The 26,430-nt window shown below is 44.4% G+C and overlaps 1 protein-coding gene across 3 annotated transcripts; it reads right to left on the reverse strand.

Moving 5' to 3' along the window:
- Positions 1-210: 210 nt before the first annotated feature.
- Positions 211-26,088, reverse strand: ago2 (argonaute RISC catalytic component 2). Of its 3 annotated transcripts, none has more exons than XM_064348240.1 (20): positions 25,857-26,088; positions 21,437-21,484; positions 15,404-15,584; positions 14,603-14,723; positions 14,174-14,355; positions 12,567-12,703; positions 12,277-12,411; positions 11,858-11,945; positions 10,864-11,011; positions 9,195-9,314; positions 8,816-8,938; positions 8,568-8,701; positions 8,285-8,469; positions 7,850-8,009; positions 7,642-7,732; positions 7,014-7,208; positions 6,357-6,491; positions 5,491-5,592; positions 4,683-4,882; positions 211-4,398 (listed from the first exon to the last, which is right to left on the reverse strand). In XM_064348240.1, exons 1-20 carry the CDS (start codon positions 25,879-25,881, stop codon positions 4,290-4,292), a joined length of 2,619 nt encoding a protein of 872 aa, XP_064204310.1. In that variant the 5' UTR covers positions 25,882-26,088; the 3' UTR covers positions 211-4,289. The 3 variants fall into 3 exon arrangements, with proteins under 3 accessions (XP_064204310.1, XP_064204309.1, XP_064204311.1); XM_064348239.1 differs by having other exon boundaries at positions 11,858-11,969; XM_064348241.1 differs by lacking the exon at positions 211-4,398 and having other exon boundaries at positions 4,679-4,882; positions 11,858-11,969.
- Between the last annotated feature and the right edge of the window lie 342 nt (positions 26,089-26,430).

The raw sequence follows: 26,430 nt of genomic DNA on the forward strand, positions 1-26,430 counted from the left end.
ATTATTGTTATTATTATTATTATAGTGCAAGTCACAAGACTTAATTTTGTTCAGCATTGATGGCATTAACATATGCTGTACAGATCTGTCAGTCTAAGGTGCTGGTGTAATTCAGAAAATACTAACAAGTAGCAACAACAGTTAAGACCACATTTAAAAGAAAAAATTAAGGGAATAAAAAGCTCAGCCAATTATTCAATTTTGCAGCAAAAAGCACTTTTGATAATTGTCTTGATAAAAAAAAAAAGACGCGAGTGAAGGAATTTTCTTTCTTTAAACCAACACACAAAATATGAAAGAAAATCAGGCGGTTGATATCCTCAATTAAATGCATCATTCAAAAAGGGCGGTCTGATCATTTTAGTGTTCACATTGCAACAGGAACGTCACATTCCCCTGGATATGCAAACACCTTTATGTGGGTGTCCTTTAAGGATTGCTTCTCTTCAACACTGAGCAGGAGCAGGTGTTTAAACCAGAGAACCAGAACAGGCACGGTTCCGAGACAGCAACTAATGGGATCAGGCTCTTGACACTCTCGCTCCACATAGTGGTAAAACACAGGTACTGCTGTTTTTCAGTTCATTGTTTTTGCTCTGGAGAATCCACTCAGTCGGTCAGCATAGTCAGCTTTGCGTCTATAAATACACTTTATCATGGCGTTTCAGGTAGTTATGAAGTACTCTGAAAACTAAAGACCAGGCTGTGTGCACTTAAAAAAAAATATCCACAGTAGCAGATAAATTGTCTGTGCGTTCAAATTTAAATACATAATACTAATAAATTAATACTTCAGTGTTTTGTCCAAGTAAACCAATGTTGGATTTAGCCAAATTAAAGCATAAACAATGTAGGGACTACATTTGCTATCAAATTAATTCCTACAAATCAATTCATAAAAACAAGCTTTCTGTGTATCCTGAGGTTTTTTAAGCCTGACTGCCCCCTTTAAAGGCAGGCACGAGGCAAATATTGTATAGGCCGAGTGAATCGGTTTCCGTATCTTTTTTTTTTTTTTTTTGCACTGTCCTGACTTACTTTAGGCAGTCTTGGTTTTCAAAGTGTTGTTTTAACACAGCTCTCCATTTTACAATGATTGACAACCGGTAGCATTTTTGATGTTATGGAGTATGTAATCAGGTGAGAACAATCACAAATGGTGCGGGCATGGTGAGAGACTGCTGAATCGGTTGATCTGCACGGCGAGAACTTTTTAGCTGGTCACGAATTCTACGCGGAAAAGTCGATCAGCTTCCAAACGGCGTCGGAGATGCTAGGAGAGGCGCAATTGGTACAGCGCGCGTGTCCTCGCAGCTGGCACTTTCGGACTGCAGTGGACAGACACGCGATTTCGTCTACATAACGCGCAATTGTGAGGAAATGACCGACGCTATTATGTTACCATTAATTTCAACAGGTAACAAGAGGTAGTACGCACAGCCATTTCCACACAATTACGCTGAAGTGATTCTGCATTTCAGAGACCGCTGCTCCAACTGCTGGGATTCGCCTCTAAACTCTGACGGTTCAAAGTGCATCGAAATATTGCGAGACCAGCGCTGCACAGATTGAAAAAATGTCGAGCGAAAATATCAAGTACTCAAACAATGATTCAAACAATGCCCGTTACACATTATCGGTCAGAGAAAGTACATCCATATTTAAATAAAGATGTAAAATAAATACGACAAATAAAAAGCTAAAAGGTGAGATGGCTTCAGCTGCCGAAGCACCTCACTGAATATTGATGAAAAGGGTGTTTTTTTTGTTTATCGTTTTGTTTTTGGTAAAATTACATGGGCCAAACGCGTTAAATATCCTCACTCTGCGAAACTAGCACCCATAATTAAAATGTCCAGTTGTGCTTAATTGCTATAGGACACCAATTACAATTAGTAAAAAGAAAAAGTCAGCAATATTGTTTAGCTAAGTGATTAATGGTGTGCCACGTACAAAGGACACAGCATGACTACGAATACATATGGGAACGGGGATCTCCACAGCAATAAAGGTGCGGACTATTAAATGCACAGCTCTGAAAAAAATCTATAAGACTACCATTCATCTAATAAAGTCATTGCCAATCACCCTATGACATATACATATATAACTGCTAAAATACTTGGCTATAAAACACTGCATAGTTAGAAAAAGCATTACAACCACACTCCTCCAGCTAACCTATCATTAATATCCTAAGCTAAAAATGAATGAAAAAAAAAACTTACAGTAATCTGAAGTAAAACACAAACTATTATTTTTGAAAACGAGACTACTCTGGAAGGCTGTACTTGCATTAAAACAAAAGATGTACAGAAATGTTGACACATTGCCTGTTAGTAAAAGACCCATTCCTACAGTAAAATATGGGCCGATGTATTTAAAATTGTTGAAATCTACATCAACAATCATTTGAAGTTTCTCCAGTCCCCAAAAGCCACAAATCACAAATGCCCTCCCCTCCCCAAAATATAAACTTTGCATCAAACCCTGCTTAACTTGCGTGGGATATATAAATATACCCCTCTTTGCATTACGTAAATGAGCTTTTTAAAAATAAAATTAAAAACCAACAACAACAAAAAACACCTGGCTTAAAGTCTTTTAGTCACAATGTGAGATTTCTGCAATCCAAAGCCTGACAGATTCATATGCCACAGGATTGTGTCAAGAGGAAGCATGCTCTGTAATGACAGTGAAAATTCATGTGTACATATAATTTAACTTTTAACCATGTATATACACACCCAGTTGAACTGGGAACTGGACAGCTGGTATGGGAGCTTAACAAGGTGCAGAAGACCCTTATTCTCACTTAAAGTGCCACTGGACAATGGAGATGCTGAATATGAACTCCTACGCCGGTCCATTACAGTTGCTGTAGCTGCCCCATAACAGACTGATGATGGCATGTCAGGACTCTGGATATAAAATGGCGGCAAATCATCTTGAATGCGCTAAAATCTCCGAAAGGGCTTTCATTTTCACTCAAGTCAGTAAATATTAGTACTCAAAGCTTAAAAGCAAAATGCGCGAGTCATCTAAATGCTAATTCATTAAAACAGCAACAGCGAAAACAGGAAAAAAAAGATTGTTAAAGGTGAATCGCGTAAAGCCGAACGAGGTTTTCGCTTCCGCTCGGCGACGGCCGGGGTCTGACCAGAAACTCCGCCCCGCTCTCGAGCCGCGCCGAGGGGCGTTCGTCCCGTTTCGACACCGAGCCCCGCCCTGGAAGCTCGGGCGGCTCGTTTCGGAAAGAGCAGCCCGACAGAACGGTGAAGCGGAACAATTAAATAAACGAATGCGCTAATGGGCTGCGTGCGTCCCGCGGTACGCGGTTCCGCTCGGCGCTCGCCCAGCGGTTCACGAGGGGCGAGAGGAACGGCGCCGTGGCGTCGGAGCCCAGCTCACTCGCATCCCGCCGCCCGTGCCTGCCCACCCTCCACAACAACCCTTCTGTAAAAGCCCCGCCCCCCCACCAGCCCCAGAATTTAAAAATGAACATGCAACAATGTAAAACAAAAAACCCGTGTGTGAGCTCGACTCTCCCTAAATGCTCATTGTCAGACATTTAAACAAAATTAAAATTAAAAAGGCATGTTTAAAGAAAAAAAAAAAGAATTTAAAACAAGCCTTCCCTCTCTCCGTGTTACGTACACGTACAGGGACGGCAGAGGTGTCAAAGGGCATTTCAGGAGGGCCGCGTGAACGCTGGGGTTCGTTTTAACCAATATGGCTTAATTTGTACTGTTACTTAATCTACTGTCTACACACAATTCTGCACTACAGCTGTATATTCAACGTCAAATGTGATTTTGCTTTTGCAAAAAAAACGTAAAAAGTGGAATGAAATTAGTAATTCAAGTCATTAAAAGCAGAGGCCAGAGCCAGAGGCTAGAATACCTCTGGTCCTCCAGGAGCTGCGTTTGACACCTCTAGTGTACCTTATACATGGCCGTGTTCGCATCTATGAAGTGTATTATACAGTTAGACACCCCTAGGCCACACCTTCTGTTTTACGTGAACCTGCTCCCCCCCCGTGCTGCTTGAGGTATGGCAGGAGACGGCTTTACATACAGGGTTTACATACAGGGTTTGCAGTGGGCAGCCTGTGGGGGGCTGGAGAGGCCTTCCCCGAGGGTCGGGCCGCAGGAGTCGGCACAGCGGAGGGAAAGTGCTCGGGCGTGTCCGCTGGGTGGTGGCCGGGGGAGGGAAAGGGCGGCGGGGTTTTTGTCGTTCGAGCCCGTTGACCACGGCCCTCCCCCCCCTCCCCCCCACGCGTGCTTGAATCAGGCGAAGTACATGGTGCGCAGGGTGTCCTGGTGGATCTGCACCGCCTTGGCCAGGGCCTGCTGGTCCCGTCCGTTGCTCTGTCCCGAGGTGTGGCTGCCTTCGGCACTGTGGGACGGGGGGGGACAGAGTTACGGACGTGTTTCATCTCACGATGCACTGAGACACTACCGCGTTTTTCCGTATTAAACCTGCATTTTTCCTCCCCTTTCCCCCTTGAAATAGCAGGGCGCCTGCTAGCGCACGTCAGGCAGAAGCGCGATCAGCCTCCCCCTCCGCCGCCCGCCAAGCTGGGCCGCGCCACGGTTACTGCGGGCGACGCGGGCAGACTGCGGGTCCCCGGGGCCCCTCCCTGGCACAGACCCGCGTTCCCGCCGGGCGCTCTCTCTCACCTGTCGTGCTCCTTGTCCACCAGGTGGTAGCGAGCGCGGAACGCCACCAGGTGCGCGTAGTAGGCGGGCGCCGGGATGGAGACGGAGCGCGTGCAGCGCACGTAGGTGTGGCACAGCTGGTAGGTGAGCACCTGCAGCTCGTCCGAAGTGAAATGGTTGTCGTCCCACAGCACGTGGTAATGGGAGGGCCTGCTGGTGCCCTGGGAGGTGAAGAGCACGGTCGAAATGGGAGTCAATAATCGATTTCAGGAATTCATGCCAACTTCCGCTCAATTACTACTTACTTAGCCCAGTCGTATCTTGGTCTGGCATCTGTATACAGCCACACTCTAAGAGTATCCTCAAGATTTTACTGTGATCGAATACAGTAGTGAACCAGCATTGTTCACAGAGCCATCATAAAATAATAAAGGCACATAGTTGAACAAAAACCAGCCCTCCAAGACCAGAGTTGTGAAACCCTGGTCCAACTGATTCGTAGTTCTAATCCCTGCAACGGACAATTATAATATTCCTACCCTTTATTTATTTATTTGACAGGGACAATACACATTGATCAACATCACTATTATGTGATGTAAACGTGCCAGATTTAGCTAGATCGCTAATTTCCATCTGTTCTCCCTGGGCAGGCTGATGTTAACACATTAATAGCAAGCAGGCCAGACTAAAGCTCAAGCTTTTTGATAGGGTTTACCGTTTTATGGCACGTCCAATTTTGCAGTCTAGTAACTTCCACTAGTTCTCTCCCGTTGTTTGCCACATGCCTGATGAGGGTCAAGACGAACCGGGTAAACTCGGCACTCACCTGAATGCCAGCGTGGCTGCACAGGTAGAAGTCAAACTCTGAAGGGTGGGTGATCTTAGTGTCCACTGTGGTACCGGCAGGGATGTTGCCACTTTTCCCCACCTTAAAAACACACAGCAAAATTTGCTTCAGTTTCCAAAGAATTCGCCGTTCGCCGTCTCGCAGACTGGAGGTGCACCGATCTTAGGGACGGACGCTGACCTCCAAAGTCTGCATGAGGCATCCATTCTCAGCACACTTTACCAGGCCTTTGAGAGAGTTTGTCATTCAGAATGCGTAACTCAAACACTGGAGTCCGTTTTTCCTTCATGCCTTGTGAGACAGCACTGCTACACGTCAGATTTGGCATTCTGCACTGGCCTTGTTGTCCTCGGTCACAGACCACAGTCAATACGGATTCCACTCAGCAGTGACCTCCCACCACATTCTCTCATTCACCTCACATTAGGCACACTTAGGAGGCGTAGACTGCAAATGTGCCTCAGCTGCTAATCACTGCTTGGAACCCCCATCTACCAAACACTATACCGCCCTTGGAAATGCGCAGGGAACGTGTGGACAGATACAAAGCTTCGCCCAAAGCTTTCCACCCGTATTCAGAAGATGTTCGGAAGCAGAGGTCACTAGAGAAAGTTTGCGGGCACTCGTTTTCCGTACAAACACACGCAGACAATTTTGTTTATTGAACAGATACAGATGGTGTCATGTCCACGCGCAAGTACAGTCTATATCCAGCTTCAGATTTACATGCGGGAGAAAAAGATTTCCAAAAAAAAAAAATCAAGAAAGCAGAACACAATAGCTGTGGGCCTCCGGGCTTGATTTCGCCCACACTTTAGACAGGAAGCGAGAACAGCTGGCCTTACCCTCTCATTTCGGTCCATGCAGAAGAGCCTGGTGTGGTGGCGCTTCTGCACCACCACGAACGTGATCCCGGGCTGGTAGTCCTTCTCCAGTTTGATGCAAGCCTCCCGGATGGCCAGCAGCTCGTGCTGGAGCACCTGGAGGAGCGGTTTCAACCACAGTTCAGTGTTAAATGTAGGGGGGTGACCGAGGCGAGTGCAATCAAAAGCCCTCAACTACACGCTACGCAGTAAAAAAACACACGTGCTAACCGGGAACAACACACTCAGCCTTATTTCCTGGTTATGCGCTCGCTGCCTGGATTTCTTTTTTCAGATCCCATTATAAACAGATACCCCCCCCCCAGGGCAGAGTGTCAAAACAACAGATAACAGGCAGCGAGTATGACATCATCCCGAAACATCACCCTAAAAGGACCGCGCGTGCTTTAATCACGCCGGAGGGCATTTCGGGAACACAAAACGGCAATTACACAATGCTTTATCAGGCACCCGAGCAATGTCCTGTCCTTCATCTTAGCCAAATAACATCTCAAATTTCCCCCATGTGCCCGAACGAAAAACCAGATAAACTGGCGTGCCAGAGAGGAAAGGTAAGAACGGCGTATGTTAGCGTAGCTGCGGGCTAGTCCCCAGGCGCGCGAGCAGCCCCGGCCTGACCTGGTTGAACTGGCCCTCGGAGATGCCGTCCCGGTAGTAGATGATGCGCGTGGGCTTGAAGCGGGTGGACTTGTAGAACTGGATGAGCAGCTCCCGCACCATGGCGGCCAGGTCCTGGATGATGTCCTGCCGGTGCTGCTGGACCCGCACGGTGGCGCAGTAGCGACTGGGGTGGGCGTCCATGCTGCCCACCACCTGAACAGAGAGGGGAAGAGAGCGTGAGCCATGATGAACGGGCTGCACGTTTAGGCTACCTAATGATATACCTTCCAGACAAAACAATAACAAAGCCTGTCTCTTTGATACTGAGCACTACCATAGGCACAAGCTGGATGAGTGCAGATCTCAACTGGGCTCCTCATTTCGCAGAGGCAACGTTTGATTAAAAGTTTGAGCCCTTAATTACATATTCAAAATTTTTATAATTTCCCTGAGATTCAAACAAACTTGACTATTAAAAAAAAACAAAAAGTGACAGCCCTTGCAAGCGGTGTCACGAAAATATGCAGCATGAAGTTGAAATGGTGCATTTGTAACTCATTCTGAATTACTGTTCTGTAATGCACTGCATCTGATCTTTTGTCGGGGCCGCTCTGCTCGGCGAAACTGGATCGGCGGCTTGATTTACCGCGGCGATAGAGGGCTTCTTTCCGTCTCCGGCGGGAGGGTGAGTCACGTCGGCGCCCAGGAAGATCACCGGCTGCTGGAACACCAGGGGCCTGCGAACGGAGACGAGAGCGGCCGCGGTCACCCCGCGCCCAAGGAGGCCGAACAGAACCCAACAAAACACACGCTCCCCGTGCGGCAACGAAGCCCCCTCAACGCGGCCGCCTCACCTGCCCTGCGGGAGGAGGATGTTGTTGACCCCGCCCAGCTTGACGTTGATCTTCAGGCAGAGGTTGGACAGGGTCTGGGGGGTGGTCTTCTGCACGTTCTTCACCTGCACGCACTGCGTGGCCATGCCCAGCACCGTGTCGCCCACCCGCTTCACCTCGGCTGCAGGGGGAGAGAAGCCAAAGCGTCATCGCCGCGGCAACGGAAGGTCACGTCATGCATAACCGACCTCACCTCTCGATGGAGAGAGGGTCCCAAGGCTACGCTAGCCGTTTAGGTAAACAAGTGGAGGGAAGGAACAGAAAGTGAGGGAGGGAAGACAGGCTGAACTCGAATCTCAATGGAGGGAGGGTCCCAAGGCTACGCTAGCCGTTTAGGTAAACGAGTGGAGGGAAGGAGCGGAGAGTGAGGGAGAGAGAAGACAGAGAGAGGCCCACCGTAGACGGGCGTTTTCCCGGGCAGGATGACCACCACCAGCTGCAGGCCCTGGTAGGTGTACTTCAGGTGCTTGAACATGGGCTCCACGCTGTCCGCACCCTGGGCGTACTTGCAGAAGCAGGGCTGGCCCTGGATGGGCATCCCCGCGTCGCGCGAGATCTTCCGCAGCTGGTCAGTGAAGGCCCTGCGGGGCGCAAAGCGGGCGGCGGGTTAGCGGGTGGTGGGGGCGGGGTTAGCGCTCTATGCTCTCGCTCTGGGAGGGGCGGTGGGGGGTGCGCTTACTTCAGCAGGAGCTCGGTGCACTGCCGCTGGGGGGCGAAGCAGGCGATGGCCCACACTTTGATCTCGATCCCGGTGTGGAACTGCTTGTTCCTCATGTCCCACACGCCCTGGATGGGAGTCGCTATCGCCTTGTTCTGTAGGGGGGGTCACAGTTACGGTGGATTAAAAGGGATGCCTGGAGAAGGCGGACCGACCCGGACGCTGAGCTAGGCTAAAAGCGGAGCTTTGGGCCGAAAGCGGACGCTCACCCTGCCGCCGTAGAGAATGGAGGGCGCCTGGAGGACGCGCCCGTTCACCTCCGTCATCTCGTCCCTCACCATGACCCCGAACTCCCGAACGTAAGGGTCCGTGTTAAAGTTGGCACTTCTCATCTGAAACGTCACAATGGCGTCCATTCAGAAGAAGCTTCAAAGGCGCCAGTAAAGAATGTCTACTCCCACGCTAAAGGGATAGACGTTTCCTGTGGTAATCAAACTATTTTAGCAGACCATATAAAACAGGCAATAGGTTAACTGAATAAAATTACCATCAATGAAAACTCAAATAGATTGTTTTATCTGTGTACTACACTATAGCCACACGTGCAGCGTTATATGCCAGGAGTGAACTGAGGGCTAACACACTCACCAGTTTGCTGATCTCGTCCTGTCGATCGGGGGCGGATCTGGCTGTGGCACGAATCATAGTGGAAGTCTGATTGTCTGTGAGCTTCTTTATACATCGCTGCCCTGCCACAATGTTACAAACCTGTTTCCAACACAAGAAAAATGAGACCGCATTGAGATGCAAACAAAAAAAAACTGGAGAATTGAAAACAGGTAATGAAAAGTTCTTCATAAAAAGCAGAAACTAACAGAAAAACAATCGCCTTCAATCCGTACTACACCCTTGTTTGCCGCATTCAAACGCACAATTGCAGCAAAGTAAAGAGAACTCTGAATAATACACATAACATACTTGTGTCCTGCATATAAAGGGTTAACCCATGTGCACACTTTTTTCAGCGTGCCATTTACACACATTCTCTCACATTCTGTTGTGGGCAGTAGTAATACAAACATATCCAGACAGTAGTGCTTGCTACGTTTGTCTACTGCTATGCACAAGGTTCAGTCGGATTTGAACAAACATCTTAAAAGTTCCAGCTTGCGAGACTTGCCCAATCACCTGGCATTTACATTCAGAACGAAGTGATGTCGCGCTCACGAAAAGATGGCCGCATTGCCATTATATGCCATTACCAACGTCTGCGCCAAAGTCGATCGATTATATTTAACTTTGCACGTAATCGGGAGGTATGGACGCCAATTGTGCATACGTGTAAATGCAAATGCAAACATCCTTGTTTAAATGTGCGTGCCACGGCTATGCTTACACTAGCTGAGTAGCTTGCCAAAGTGAGATAAGCATGTTTCCAATAAAAATCCAGATCGCTAACGAAGCAGCACTATTAGCCGGCTAGTAGTTACTTCAGTTTTAAGTTTCACAATCTAGCACGAGTGTTGCCACAAGATCTGCAATTACATAAAATCTGAACTACAATATTTTTTACAAAGTACAAGAAAAGGATGCATTTGTAATGTCTAGAGGCCTTTACTAACTGGGCTTGCTTTCCTGTTGGCAAAGTCCACAGACATGTTCGAGCTAGAGAGAGAGAACTCTCTGCTGCCCCGTGTCCCTCAAATGCGATTTTATAAATGAGCCAAGTCAGTGCTTTGGCTGTCCATGAGGCGAAGCTGCACTCGTGAAATTTTAATGAGCGTGGCCCGGCTCAGTCCTTTCAGAGCTTCTGCTTGCTTTAACACTGACCGTATGCTGCCCGTTAGTGAACAAATACTAATCGCGTTCATTTGCCAAGTTCAAATAAATCAGTTATAGGAAGGCTGCTGCCGTTATAGCCAATATTACTTGCATGCCATATGTTTTAGTCAGTCCAACAGGGCTGAATAGTTTTTCTACTTTTCTTTTCCCACACATGTTAAGCAAACCTAGGCAAATAGTCGTGTCACGTGTGTCGCAACCACTTTCTTCACCAGTCTGGCAAACTATCAATTTCATTTTAGTGAGGCGAAATTTGGTTAGCCGTTCGTTTGCATTTTGCAAAAATGCGGCTGGATTAGCCGCGTTTGCATATCGTATGACAAATGAGGACAAACTGGCAAGCTTTTTTGGGTCATTAAAAAAAGTCCCAGTGGACCTCCAGTCTGCACATCTTAAAACATTTTTTTAAAAAGACCAAGTCTTCAGAAACTGAAATGAATGGCAGTTTTGTTAGCGTGCTTCCACCGTGACTGACCTCGAGGGGGAGATAGGTGTGCTTCTGCTCCTGCCCCACCTGCAGACAGGGGAGATGGGGGTAGCGCAGCACCAGTTTGTACTTGTCCTTGAAGTACTGGGCTACAGTGCATTCCATGGTCTGTCCGTTCTCCTGCTGCAGAGGAAACCTGAGGAACGCAGACGGAAATTAGAGCGGGCGTGGCCCGACGGGAGGGGGGCGCGGTTTAAAAACAGACTTTCAAGCTAAAGGGGGTTCGGGACGGGAGAATTTTGCATGAATTAAAAGATTTTTAAAACGACATTATTGAAAAGCCCACACTTTTACTGCCTTCATTAGTGAGGAATAAAAACAATGTACCAACGCTTCACTGATGAAAGCAGCATGCGGATGTGTTTAAATCTTTTGAACATTTGAATCATGGCAACTGAAAACCACTAGGCGGATGCATTATGAACGTAGAAGACAAGCTCAAAGATGGCCGGCAAAGCAGGGTCTCATCTTCCACTACACGCAACAATATTTTCTATGTCATTATCGCCCTTTGTTCCCAATTTTGGAAAGTACATTCGCTACTTTAAACCGGCCCCATCACTGAGATGTCCTCTCGTCAATGCACTCCCTGCAAAACAAGTAATCTCACACTGCTCTGTAATGGAATATGGCAAAGTTGCCAAAAAAAATGATAATTTCCAAAATGATATCCAGGCCAATATAAACATTCACACACTATAAACAGAGCATGAAACTCTCGGGCTCTTTTGTCGATTACTGCCCTTGCGTGCCACAACCATTACTACTCACTGAACGTAGTACAAGTTAAACTGGATTTACTGTTCAGCTATACAATTACTGTTCATTTTCAAAGGTGTCTCTGCTGGATTTCAAGCCAATGCGCTGAAGGACTGTAGTCCAGCTGGCACGGTAGCTAATGACAGTATGTGCCGGTGGGGGGGGTTTCCAGCCCAGTTAACCAGGGGCTGGGTTTCTGACGAGCGCTGAAAGCGGCTCTTACGTTTGGTGGCTGGCGGGCCTCCTGGTCACGTTGCACACTCTGTACTTCCTCTTCATCTGTCCACAGTGTGTGATCTCCACCTTCAGACCTGCGGCCCCCGTGGAGGGAAAACCTTCGAGTGACACACTCATCAAATCAACGGCGTTTTAAAATGTCTGCGCTTGGAGCCAGCGCCTTTTATTGGCTGAGCTCCTGAACTACACGGGGCATTAGAAGATTCAATTATTCCTGTTACTTAATACTTTCACATGCCTAGCATTTTAGATAGATGGGACTGAATAAAACAAGAATAAAATAATTATCGGGTCACATGATGGATGATGTAAGCAAGCACTAAAAGCAGCAGCTATTTCGAAGGATTATTCTCAGTAGATGGCAGGGGGGAAAAACACAAGGCAAAACAGTGGAAAGCTGCAAACCTTTGATCTCCTTGGTAAACTTGACTCTCTGGGAATCCGTTAAGGGCTTCTGTTGTTCCTCTATGCTTTTGAAATCCAAAACCTCGCACATGAACTCGATCACAGGCTGGGCTTTGTAAAACGCGGTGGCCGACACTGGAGGGGAGAGGAGGAGGAGGAGGAGGAGGAGGGAAAAAAAGCGGCAGGTTCCATTATCTCTGAGGAAAACGGGCCGGTTCGAAGCCGCCGCAGAGCCGTGTCTGGAAGGCGGGGCTGCCGCCGTCACCGCCGCCGCCGCCGCTGCTGCTTACCGTCGATGTTCAGCATCATCTTCCAGAGCGAGGGCCTGACGGACTGGTGGAAGCCGAACCAGACCTCTCGCCCCCCTCCCAGGGGGTTGGAGCAGCCTTCTGAGGGAGTGAAGAAAGAGCGGCCGACGGGCGTGTACCTGGGGGAAGAGGGGAGCGCGTACAACAGTGAGGCTCACGGCCGCGTCTCTATCCCAAAATTAATGTGTGCAAAATTCGAAACCTGCACCTTGGGGTTACAACACCTATGCGTGTAACCTTGCACTGCTCTGAAGCGAAATACGGTGTGACATTGCAAAACGTATTTCTGCGATATCCTGGCTGATGTAACCATTCCCGTTATAAGCTGAGAACGAAAGCAGTGCTCTCTTGTGCCGATATGGCCCTTGTGTGCCGTAACCATAACTACTCGTTGAACATAGCTTAAATTCTATTGGATTTACCGTTCAAGAACGTTTCTAAAGGTGCTTCTGCTGGATTGAGTTCACTGACTAAATTTAGCAGTACTTGCATTCTAACTGTGTTCACAGCAGAGATGGCAGACGCATCAATAAAAGCTTTTCAAACTCCACAAATGCTAAATATTTATCAGCAAGTAAATATTGAAGGCCTACATTTTGTCTTTAGTAAAGACATGAATCAGACATCTTTTCCCATTTCAATAATAATCAGACTACAAATCTCCTGGAATGCCTTGTGTTCATAACCTGGAAACCTGTAACTCACGTACACTTATTCATAACCCTTCCACGTAATGTTTTGCAAGTGAACGTTTTAGTGTTCATTCCGGAAGAGCATTCATAAATCCTTTCAGAGTTCATCCGAGACGTATCCATCCCACGCACACAAGTGGATGGTTAATGTTTCTGTGCAATTTGTTTATTCGGAGAGCCATTAGTTCAACTGAACTGCTCTTCCTGGGTTCATGCATAAACACAGCAAATGCTGAGAAACGCGGGCCCTGAAACCCGAACGGGGCACAACAGCCACTCACGGCCTGGCTTCATCGGAAAATTGATTCCGGCTAACCAATGAGCGGCCGTCAAGGACAATGTAGAACCCGGGCATGGAGATCTGAAAAATACCCTCTTCGACATGCCACCGTTCACGATCAATTTAAATGTTCAATTAAAATTTTTTATAAATTGTGTACACTACGCAAAATAAAAAACACCATGAGGTCGCCTGTCTGGGGTTGGTAGGAGACAAAGTCGTTTTTTGTTGGAACTATTGCGGTGGAAGCTAGAAAGCTACAGATATGTAAAATAAAATCAATCGCAACACGATTTCGTGGAAGATTGTTAATTTACTGACGAGCAGCTAGGGCACAGGGTATAACATCAAGTAAAACAAGGCAGTCCATTGTTTCAAAATAAGCTTGTTCAGGGTGATTACGCACGACCCTGTTGTAACCTAAAGAAACACCCAGAGCGCTATCAGCACTTTTATCTTAAGCCAACATCTTCGTATCTAACGCGGCTGAAGAGGCATGCCTGGCATTGCTTAATTGTACTTTAGGGAGATAAGCCCTTGTGGGGCGCGCAGCGCGGTGCAGGGACACACGCACACCGCAGAAAGGCAAACCTCAACCGCGATTGGGCGAGACTGACCTCATAGAGGGCAAATGTCGCATCACCACATCCAGGGCCTGGATTGTTTCGAAGGGGATGTTCGGCAGCCGTCCGGACAGCGCTTCGTGAAGCGCCTGTAGACTGACGCAGGAAACCCATTTTATTGCCACCTTGAAGCTCCTGTCCTTCCCCTCCCCTGGGATGGTCACCTCCAGCTCCACCTGCGGGACGGGGGGTCGAGACGGGAGCGCGTTAGCCAGACTGGAGCTCGGCGCTAGGACAGAAAGTCTCATCTCGTCCCTAAAACGAGTTACTGAGTTTTTCTTTACCGAAAGGCAGGGAGTCATCCATTTGATCCCAAGCAGTGAGACACTTATTATATCCTTCCCTGCAGCGAGCCACTTGCTTTATCCCTTCCTATAGGCAGTGAGTCAATGTTTCCCTCTCTATGGACAGTCAGTGACTTACCTTTTCCCTCCCTATAGGCAGGGGCATGGCTGTGTAGAGGTTTTTCCTCCCATCGTAGACTGGCTTTCGATCCCCAAAGATCTGAGTTTTAAAGTGCTGGACCATGTGCTCTACGATTTCTCTGTAAAAGACACAAAGCAAACAGTATTATTAAAATATAAGTATTACTTGGAGTGAAAACTTGCAAAATGTTCCACACCTGCATAAAAGTGTAGGCTAAAGTGTACCTAGCAAGCCCCCAAATCAAATTTTCAACTTTTTTTTTTTTTTTTCATATATTGCACATATTGAATGAACATAATTGAGTATTTCAAATCTGGCACATTACAACACACAAAAAAGATTTAAATGCTTGCTTCTGCTGCACTGTTATGTCACTAACTGCGACAACAGGATTTATCAAATGAAACGAAGCAAATGGCTGAAAAAGTCTAATTCTGAAGGTCCCCTTCAGGGCAAAATTTCTGTGCAACTTTCAGAATGCCCACCAAGGGGTTCATGCACAAAACCATCCATAATTAAAGTGTGACTGGCTTAGAATAAAAACTGGCATGGCTACAACAAGCTGATGAATGGGTCGATACATCAAATGGCACAATAGGTTTTTTTATTTATTATTCAAATCCAATGAAAAACAAGCTTATCGGGTACACTTACCATACTAAAAGATTTAGTATAGTACTCATTAACACATTTGAAGCAGAGGCCCATTACAAGGTAAAAAAGGAGGAGAGGAGCCTTGAATCTAATATCTAACAGGCATAATTTACTACATAGTGGACAGCTGTATCGTAATATTACCGATTGACTCTTCTTGGACACTTTTCAGGCTTGATGTCAATGTCATAATGGTAGACCTCGAGCTTTGGGATCTCCATCTCAAAGAAATTGGCCTGCAGTTTGATTGTCCTGCCCATGGTGCCAAAGTCTGGCCGTGGTGGCGGTTTGAACACATACTCCGGCATCGGAGGAGAAGGGGGTGCTGCAAAGAGAGAGAAAGTAAAAATTCAGTTATGGGGGGTTCTGATATCAAGACCACGCAACTTTGGCCAGGGTCAAAGCACTGTGGTACTCTATGTCCTGCAGGTATAGAGTTTCCTTAACTCCATTACATTACATTCATTTGGCAGACGCTTTTATCCAAAGCGACGTACAAAAGTGCATTTTCATGATCGTAGACAACTGCTGAACACGGGTTCAGTAAGGTACAATTACTTATTTTGTACAGCTATTTCTAGCCAAGAAGCTAGAAACTCCACGCTAACATTTTACTGCCCAAATTGATCTTTGTTACAATCTTCTGTAAAGGCTGATGAAACCTTAAAGGAACCTCTGGATCCCTCAAACAAGAGGACAGGTGTTGGAAATGACCTTTGGATACAGTGTAACATTCACCAGCCTCCGGAATATTAAGAACGTGTCAAACGTTCTGTTGCGTGTCATCAATGCCGCATAAATCCATTCTCAGTTCCTGCTGTATCCACACACAACTACTCAGACCCGGGTTCAATGCATATGTTCTGGATTCAAATACTTTTCTGCGCTCTGTTGACCTTGCCTGGTGTAACTGAGCCTGCCAATATAACCAGAAGGTGGGGTTTGCACTTTTTGAGACTATTTCCTTGGTTCCAAAACACCAGAAAAGATCAGTAAAGCGTAGAAAAGTATTTGAATCCAAAACAAATATGTATTTGACCCAGGTCTTCAACTACTGTTTGAATGGTACAAGTTTCCTTTCAGGAAAAACCACTGCTGTCATAGTATCTGGCATGGCACTTGGCAGGCACATGAAAATTCAGTCAGCACTCCAGCGATGAAAGGTCCCAACAAACTACAGAAGTTCCAGAAATTAACAGTCTGTACTATAAAGGTGTTCATAACAACTGAATCACATATTATTGGCATGCCGAAGAGGGGTGTAAGAAAATACTGATACACTTGAGTATCGCGATATTATGTTTTGTGATACTGTGTCGATTCTCAAAAACACTGTATGGGTTTTTAATTAATAGTTTACATGCAAAGATTTGTGGCAGACAGTGGTTCATTTTGTGTTGTGTTTAAACCCCAGACCTCTAGATAGCAGTGTTGTAATCTATCTTCAGCCATCTGACTCTTCCACTCCCACGTAACAATGTAAACTGAGACAGGAAGTAGCATAAGGGCACTTTTTTTTCAGATTTTATGCATATGGCGGTGTGTTCTTTATACTATGACAGTTTTCCTAAAATTAGATATAAAAAATCGCAATGTATCGCCTTGCTTACAGTATCGCAATATATTGAATCGTAAACCCCTGTATCATGATACGTATCATATCGCCAGATTATTCCCAATACACAGCCCTAATGCCAAATGACCACCATAATAAGGCCTAAGCCAAATCCCATTTTCCCTGGGGTTTATTTTCAATCACACTAGCTAGGTCTTCCAGATAATCAAATCTTCACCCCAGCCACATTCAACACATTTGGGTGAAAAGCCTTACAGCAACAGGAGAGTAACAGTTATGACCAAATTTAGAAACGGTGACAAAAACACACACTTGTTTTTAAAAATAATAATAACTGGGTGATGCAATCATCTGAATTTCCCCACTCGAAGCAGGCTGATTGCATCACCACATTGTGACACATTAAAACAAAAAACAATTCATTTTTGTATTCGTGTCACCTTAGTAGAGTACACACCCGGACACAGCTTTAAATCCTTCAGAATAAGTTAGGCAAATGCATGAGGATACACCAATATGATGGACTACTGCGGGGGCAGAGCTCTCCAGCCTGGTCTTGGTTAAGTACGTCTTTAAATAAGCTCCTAATTCAGATCTAAAATTAGAGGCAATAAGACTGCCTATCCAAACAAGGATGTTGAGGGCTGCAGAATTCTTCTTTTTGGCCATATTCCACAAGCAGGCAGCAGACAGTATATCTGTATGCTGTCTTCACAGTAGATGCAAGCGGTTGCACTGCTGCTGAATTTCATGCAAACACCCTCCTAAATTCAAGGAATTGAGCTGCTCAGGGTCAGGCAGGCAAGTGCTAAATTATGCTAAATAAGAATTATCCCACATAGCAATGGCTAAAGGATGTGTACTTTGTGGGAAACGCCGCAGGCCTGCATGCAGTCCAGAGCAAGGTGGTCCGATGGATCATGTGCTGGGGCAAAAAAAAGTGAAAGAGGTGCAATCTACGAAACAAGAGGACAACAATTCAGAGAGAAAAAAACACTGGTCTTCCACTTATTATAATGTCCTTACTACAACGCATGGGAGAGAGAGTTGTGCAGAACAACCTAGACCCATCATCTTTGTCAATAAAGACCAAGAAAATGGAAATAAATTCCATGTCAAAGTCACTCATGTTAGATGACACCATTAAAAACAACTGAAACAACCAAATCTGCTGGATTCAAAATGCTATGAAGCCCATCTGGAGGAAACGGATTGCGGCTGATCTGTACATAATGGATTGGTGCCTGCTCAAATGAAACTGATGCCTTCCCGTCTTAAAAAATCTTCCAAAGAGGCAACCGCAGTGCTGGAAGGTGCAGCTGACAAGAGACAACGGCCTCTTACGCCGATTTCCTTCTGTTTATTACGGTCATGCATCCAAATATCATCAAAAGCCAAAGCATGACAGCAGCTATTGTGAGTCATCGAAATATTTCTGCGGGTAAACGGAATCTGTTAAGACGCACCGCTGCCATTCATTTGTGTTGCCGAGCCCTGTGACTAAGACCCAACAGCGCCAAAAAAATGCAATTTATGCCCCCCTGCCCCGAAAAGAAACTCCCAGGAATAAAATCCCAAAATTTATTACACCATTAAAACTGTCCATAAACCCACATTTTCATATCCATATTCACAGCAGCCAAAGGCTGAACTGTGTACTACAGGTTTAGTTGGTAAGGATAAAACCAAATGAAAATTGTTGAAAAGTATTGCAGGTCAACTTTGTAGAACAGTCCTTAATTTTCTTACTGCAAAGCCTGCTCCATATGAGGATGTTCTGATCTCAGCGAGTATTGTCTCAATTTCAGATACTTCGATGCCTAAAGGAAAAATATAGGCTGTCTTTAATTACTTTCCGATTCTGTTGAGGCTACTTTGATCCAACGTGCACTACAACTAGCCACCCCAAATCTTCAATTGTTGTTTTCATAATGGCTGCCAACTAAAAATGAAACATTTAAAAGAAAACAACCAAATGTGGTTTTCAACCAATGATTTATCAAGCAACTTAAGCATTTAGAATTTTTCTTAAATGGTTAAAGTAAACCACTTAAGGAAGATGTGCCCTTCCTATAGGGCGGCAAACCACTGCCTATAGGAAGGGAACATGTTTCTCCAGCAAACTTTCTGGGAGCCATCTCCTCCCGACCCCTGTAGAGCTCCAACCACCAGTTCCAGTCCCTTCAAACTCTGTGGCTCTGTGCCTGTTAAATACAGCTGTATTGTGAAGAGCCCCTTTAATGGGCCAACAGATCACATTTATCAGACCTGTCACCACATGCAGGTCTCGTTTGGAGTAAGATTTCATTAGAAATGTTTACCCCAGCTATTTCATTAACGCACTGACATTTTCAAGTGTGATTTAGTCAGCGCACGCCAATGTGTCGGTATGCTTCTGATATGCGAACTTTTGAAGAGCGCAGCGGCGTGATGAAAACTGAGGAGACGCCAGTCCGTTGTGCACTTAGGATGCACTGCGGAGGGGGAGAGTGCCGAGTCCAGCCCCTCTCTGAACCCAAGCTTGAGCTGGTGTGAACAACGCCAGCGACTGTCAGCAAACTGACCGTTTTACACACTTATACCAGAACATATTTAGAAAAAGAGAGGAATCCCACACTCTGCATATAGAAGAAAGACATATTAGTAAAATAAAACAATAGCACCATATAAAATTAAAAATATAGGGACCTTGAATTGAAAATATCATATGCAATACCCTATAATATTGAAAACATTACATGCAACATCATATCATCATTATATCCATACAGTATTTTTTTCAGGATACTGCTTTCTTTTAACTTTTTTTTTTTCCTAAGGTATACTTGAATTTTAACTGCAATCAAGTAGTATGATTTCTTGAACTGCTGAATGCAAATGTTTTCTGTGTGCTGCGGCAATATATATAGGCATCAGTCAATTGTACAGAGAATGACAAAAGTAACTGGATTTTCATATAGATTTCCCTTGGGTGGTTTGGCAGTCAACATTACTGCTTTTCTTACTGTCTTTATTCCACCAGGACTTCCAAAACCACTTGGCGAAATGACAGAGTCTTATGGAACATGCCCCAATGAGCAATTTCAGTGCTACTGGGTGGAGCTATGCCAGTCAAGTGAAACTGCAATATTTAAGTGAACATAATTCCTGCCCATTTTCACCTTCAGACCTTAAATCGATGTCACAAGACCCCAGTTCTCATAAAGAACAACCCTATGAAGTTCACCGCGTTTGTTTCTTGGCTTTTTTTGATTTAACAAGAAAATGATTAAACTTGGCACAAACACTGAGTTGCATTAAAGTCCAGCCCAAACGCATTGGCCTTAAAACAAAAAGCACAGGGTGAAGCCAGAGCACCAAATAACAAAAAATATTCAAAGTTCACTAGAAATTACTGATCATCTGGAGGATTTTTAAACTTACTGCAGTGGCTCATCCCCTCAATAGAAACAAATGCGTGTGATTATGCTATGCATAATCTTTCTATGACCATCAACAAACATGCCTAAAATGAAAATGTGCTTCCTGTTGAGCGGAGCGACATGTTTCACAGAAATAACCTAAGAAACACATTCCCCCCCAAATACATTAACAAGCTTGACAACATGCAGTAAAGCAACAAGAAACATTTTGCGGATAAGGACGGAGTGTAGCACAGTGGGTAGGGAACTAGACTTGTAACCGAAAGGTCGCAGGTTCGATTCCCGGGTAGGACACTGCCGTTGTACCCTTGAGCAAGGTACTTAACCGAAATTGCTTCAGTATATATCCAGCTGTATAAATGGATACAATGTAAAATGCTATGTAAAAGTTGTGTAAGTCGCTCTGGATAAGAGCGTCTGCTAAATGCCTGTAATGTAATGTAATGCTCTGGTTAAAGCCTCTGTTGAGTGAGTAAATTGTCGGCTGAAATTTGAACAAACTTTTTGATTACAATCTAACAAGCCCAATTGATGTATTTGTTAGCTAGCTCACTGTGAAACCTGTGGCAGTATACCTAGTTAACTTTGCATATGACAGGAGCCTCTTGGCCATGCAGGTGTAAAAACCAAAGTGGGCCCAAACTTTTAACATGCGCCACCTACAGGTTGATGGAAGCGACACGTGGTTGTATCACACCGACTAACAAAATGGAGAAAAAAGGCATTATAAATGTTCATGCATTTAGATAAAACATTGATACTTGGCGTCGCTGCAGAAGAAAGCATCACAATACTATGCTTTATTGATTTTCCCCCAAACCTACCATGCATCTATAAAACCCCTGCCATAAATAACCCAAGGGAACATTTGAAGGACACAAAAACTTTATGTTGAAATGAATCCACTGACACCACCTGTGGTTTTAGGTTCTCCCTTGATAAAACCATATAGGGCATTTACAAATGTATGCATTTTGCGGTCCTCAACCCCTGACACTGTGTTACGTTTGCTCTGAATATTCAAATATTTTGGACTGCGCTGCAATGTCTGTTTAGGCCAGAGTCAGACGCATCATTCCAAGAAGAATTCAGAGCAAATAATGGTGAAAACAGGACATTTTGAGTATGGTGTTCTACTGCAGTGTGCCAACTACTGGCGGTTATTTGAGGAAAGCTTACCAGAACCACCAGACCCAGTGGAGTGAGGTCCCTCGCACATCTCAGCAGCTATAGAAGACAAAATCACAATTTATTTTTCTTTTAGCGGGTCCTTGACCAATTAGGGGAGGCTGTACGACATTACACCAGGTCTCAAAAGTTACAATGAATCATTTTAAAAATATGAAGGGGAAAAAGTGGTTACAGTTGGAGACAATGCAAACACAAATGGGAGTCTAGGGGAGACACGTTTCACAGTCCCAACAAGAACGGTGTAAAATCTATCAAGACACAAAATGGATAACAGTGCTAACATATCAAGCCATTTCCCCTTTCAGTGACAACATCATTTACAATATCCCAAATTCACCTTTACTCCAGGATTTTCTGTCACGTGTAAGATTAGAGTGAAATCCTGGAACGCACAATTGGGAAACGTTCCCTCGAAATGAAATTCGAAAACAGATTGCAGCAGTCAAGCTTACAAAATCCGGTAGCCAAAATCTCAAGAAGAAACGGCAACGAAAGAGCAGTGGAACAAGAACGGCAATGGAGCACACTAGACAGACATGAACAAACTAGTGCGCTGAGCATAGTCTCGCCATGATCACTGGGTCGGCACACTTGTATTGTGATGTAGCCTACTTCTGGCTGTACAATGCTGGCACACAGAGGAGTGTGATGAACCTCTGGTGCTAGTGTAACAGAATACTCGAGACAACACAAGTTACTCCTGCTGAATACCAGTACACTTAAAGCATGTTGCTAGCTGCAAAACTGGGTCAGGGAAAAAGCTAGCGATAGACCATAGTTCAGTGAACAGCGGAGAGTTGGTATTTCTAGATATTTTAATGAGAACCTGCTTAACTGTGCAACTATGCTGCTAGCCAGCAGTATGTATGATAAACAAACAATGCTTCTCAAGCTGCTTTTCAACACCCCCATATTTTCGGTTGAAAAGTATTCATTTAGTTTACAGTGTATCTTGTAGTCACACTAGCGAGCTGAGCAATGGGACAATACGATGAAATTAAAAGAAATCAAAGACTACATCTCTGTAAGCAACAGCATTCATAGTTTGGCTGTTATGAGTCAGCAAGCCAGATACCTTCCCTAGAAAGAAAGATGCGGTCCAAGTTAAGAACATGTCACATTGGCTGAAATAGCATCAAGTGTGCAAATTCTTTTAAGTAAAAATGTGTTTTTTCCTCATTTATCCTGGCTAGTGTTCCTTCTTGAAGTAAATCCAAACAGATATTAGTTTACATTTATCATGAGGATAAATAATTGGGGACTGCAGTATTTCAGATGCAATAGGCTAATTATCATGAAGAAGCAAAAGATAAAAGCAATACAAAGAGCGGAAAGACAAAATAATTCAGGTTTAACGCTGGGTTTATTGTGCAACTGCATCAAGTATTATTGTGCGTTCACATGAGGTCAGAAGTACAGTACAGAAGTTAAAGGGGACGGAAAGCACACGGGTAGTAATATGACTGGTTCATTTGCTTTTTACCTTAGATAAGATATGGCCCTGCATTTAAATCCGACAAGGCCACAACTACAACAGACTTCAAATAACAACCAATATAATTTCATACCTTCGTATAACTTTCTCAAATGATGTCAGTTTAGCTAATGATAACAATACAGTAACCAAGGATTTCAGGAGTGTGAAGTGTATCATTCCTGCGTTCTGCACTTACGGAAAAGTTAACTTCGCTGCCAAATGTTTTATGTCAGTCACGGTGTCTTTGCATAAGCAGAAATCCAGAGGCACATCTCTGGTCAAGACCTTCTCCAAGAGATTTATTTTATTATTTTTGCTCAAAGAGGAGCATATACCGGTTTTCCTTTAACCAGCAATATTTTCAGTGTCCATGTAATGTGTCTTTCTACTACACACCATTTTGAGTCTGTGAATGATAAACTGAATATACATTGCGGCACTTCCCTTGCACTTACATTTTTAATAGAAGGGACAGTTTAATCACAAAACGTGCCTATCCCATTGACTATGTAAAAGTGTGGGCCAAGAAATTTGTACAGGAGACCACTGCAAATTTTAGGGGCACAAATTCCCTACAAATGACACTGCCCAATATACAGGGGTCAGATATGAAGGATCGTGCTGTACTGCACCATTACACAGGCTGCAAAACTTAAATCTGTTAGTAACAGAACATCCAAATGTCTCACACTTAGCAGAACAAACATAATACATATAACAATTTGGATTACATAAATGTTCCTTGTATAACATAGATTGAACATACGATTTGACCAATTTGGCAGTAGCCTATTTGTGTGACTGCACTCTGAATCCGAAACGAATCCAATTATACATAACAATCGGTAGGATGGGAATATCAGATACTGGCATCAGTCTAGCATTTTCCCATTAGTGCATTCATAGTAATGATAGCTCCATCCACAGTGGTGACTAGGCACATAGTTCCTCCTGGATTATCAAACGTTGTACACGGCAACTAGGTTCTCTCGCAAGTGAACTGCATTCTTTGTCTAAGATATGACTTTCAAGTGCATTCATCTACTAAATGGTTTATACAATATCTATGAATAAACATTCAAGAAAGAAAATAATATACAGAAAGTCTCTAGACTGCCCTTACTTATAAATTCCCTTCTCTTAAGTTTCCTGGAGAGGGACTCCGTTTTTTATCATCTCTAAAACAGCTTGACTTCTAAGATAGCCACACGCATGACCGACATTACCTTTCAGAGAGCTACCGCAAGCAGCACAGGGCAGGGACCTTATCAATATCACCACACAACAGACCAACTAACCACACCTAAAACCACTCACCCTAATAAAGAAGGTGGTGGTTCTTGTACTGCATAAGAACTAACACAGTACAAAAAAAATTATTAATAAAATTCAACTTATCATCATCGCCTCCTGAACACAATTTCAGCCAATTTTCATTTAACTCCATGGGCTTCCTTGCATTATAACTCAACTATATACACAGCAGGACTCAATTCTTCTGAAGAGCCATCTTTACTTGGCTTGACAGTATATATGCTGACTATTTAAGGTCAGATATGGACAGACACTATCCACAATCCAATAAACAGACACTAAATCCACAATCCAATAAACTACAACTTTGGTATTGGTTTCTTTAACGTTTGACTGGTTATTTCCGACAGAATTTTCGACTTCTACTTGGACTACGGTGTTCAGGCTTATGGTGTAGCAACTGGCTTTTAAATTAGATCACAAAGGAGAACTTTTTCCTTAAAACTGCCCCTCTATACAAAGGTGGGTGAAATCTGATTCTGTGGACTTGCTGAGGGTACTTTCAGAGGGTAACGTCAATTGTTAACAAATATTTTCATTGCTCGTAGCTGTTAAACTGATTAATTGGCTCGACATGGTTTTAGTTTCAAAGGAACACCTTCAAATTCACGACGTACCGTTGTCGTTGGACCAAGACACAAGTAGGCCACGGATCCAAACGCAAACTAAGATAAATACGAAGTAACTAGCAATTATGGACACGCTAAGAATTGCTTGCTCGATAACGTTAGATTAATAACTTGTAATTGCTGGCCTATATTGATATTAGTTCACCATTGTTATTAAGCTACCTTGCATTCAGTCACTATTTTATGCACCATGTCGATAATGTTTAGCTAGCAAAGGACATAGTCTGTCGTTTCTAACTCGATCGCTTGCTAGTTTATATAGCTAGCGTTGGGTAACCTAGTCTAGCATAGTTGGCAATCTAATCAAATATTCATTAAGAATAATTCATACAACTGAGGAGGTTACTCAGTATAAACGCGTCTAAGCCAAAAGTTGATCCGGGAACACACGTACCTATGCACCTAGCTTGTTTAATAGCTAACTAGCCAGGTAACATAGCTACAGACAAGACTGAGATAGGTCTACATTGCAGCTAGCTGGCGACACCGCCATCTAGCTAATAATACTAGTCCATGCTAGTTGTTGCCAAGTTGGGAGCTCGCGGCAGGCTAAGAATGTGTCCGACTAGACGAAATAAAAGTCCAAATACAACATTACTTCGATATAATTGTCTTCTTAAATGTCTATGTATACCACCTGAATCCCAAGGCGTCGAAATAAACATTAGCTAGCCAACGTTAGCATGGTAGACGGTTGGTATCTCTCATAGCTAGCTAGCTAGCTAAGCGCCGCATTTTCGACTAGTTTCGGCGCTTCAGCCGGGAATGCCAGGTCAAAACAGGCTGGTTTGCTACCTTCTACCTACCTCGGCCGGTGAAACCTCGTAAATGTTAAACGAAAAGCTATATACACATTCGGTGAGGGTAACGATCAAAGTAAACGAACAAAGCAGCGACGCTTCCGTTAATGCCTTGTGCACACCTCAGTGGAAATACCAAAACAAGCTAGCTGACGAACTAATGTTAGCGTACCAATGAAATGACTTACCACCAGCTGCTCCACTGGAATACATTTTTGCCGTTTTCCTGCTTCCACTGTAACAGTCTTAGTTACTGCTATTCCACTTTTATTAATATTTCCCCAGAATACATAAAATGAAGCGAAATTTACATCTGAAGATTCAGCAGATAGGGAACGGAAGGTTTTGAAGCGAGCACTAAATTACGGCACCACGAGAGCTTTTTCGTCCCCGTTCCCCGTCCCCTTCCCCCAACATAAAAGCGCAAGACACAGAGGAGCGTAGCTGTGTGTGAAGCGTAACAGGCAGTGTATGCGACGTCACTTCCAGGGTTGCCAGACCGGGTATCAGCTCATTATAAAACTTTAATGGTGAAAGTTCCGTAGTAAAAACATGAACGAGTCATTGATCTATCGGGTGGAAATTTAAATAAACTACGATATAAACTCCTTTAAGATCTTTATATAATGTAATTCAATAGGATACCCTGGCATGCATTCCTGGGTATCTGGCAACACTCGTCACTTCGGAGTCCCGCTCAGCTTCCCTCCCTGTGTTTACTTGCGAAGAGAGCGCGAAATAAATATACGTTGGTTCGTAGTG

Source organism: Anguilla rostrata, chromosome 8, assembly GCF_018555375.3.
Source record: "Anguilla rostrata isolate EN2019 chromosome 8, ASM1855537v3, whole genome shotgun sequence".
Taxonomy (NCBI): Eukaryota; Metazoa; Chordata; class Actinopteri; order Anguilliformes; family Anguillidae; genus Anguilla; species Anguilla rostrata.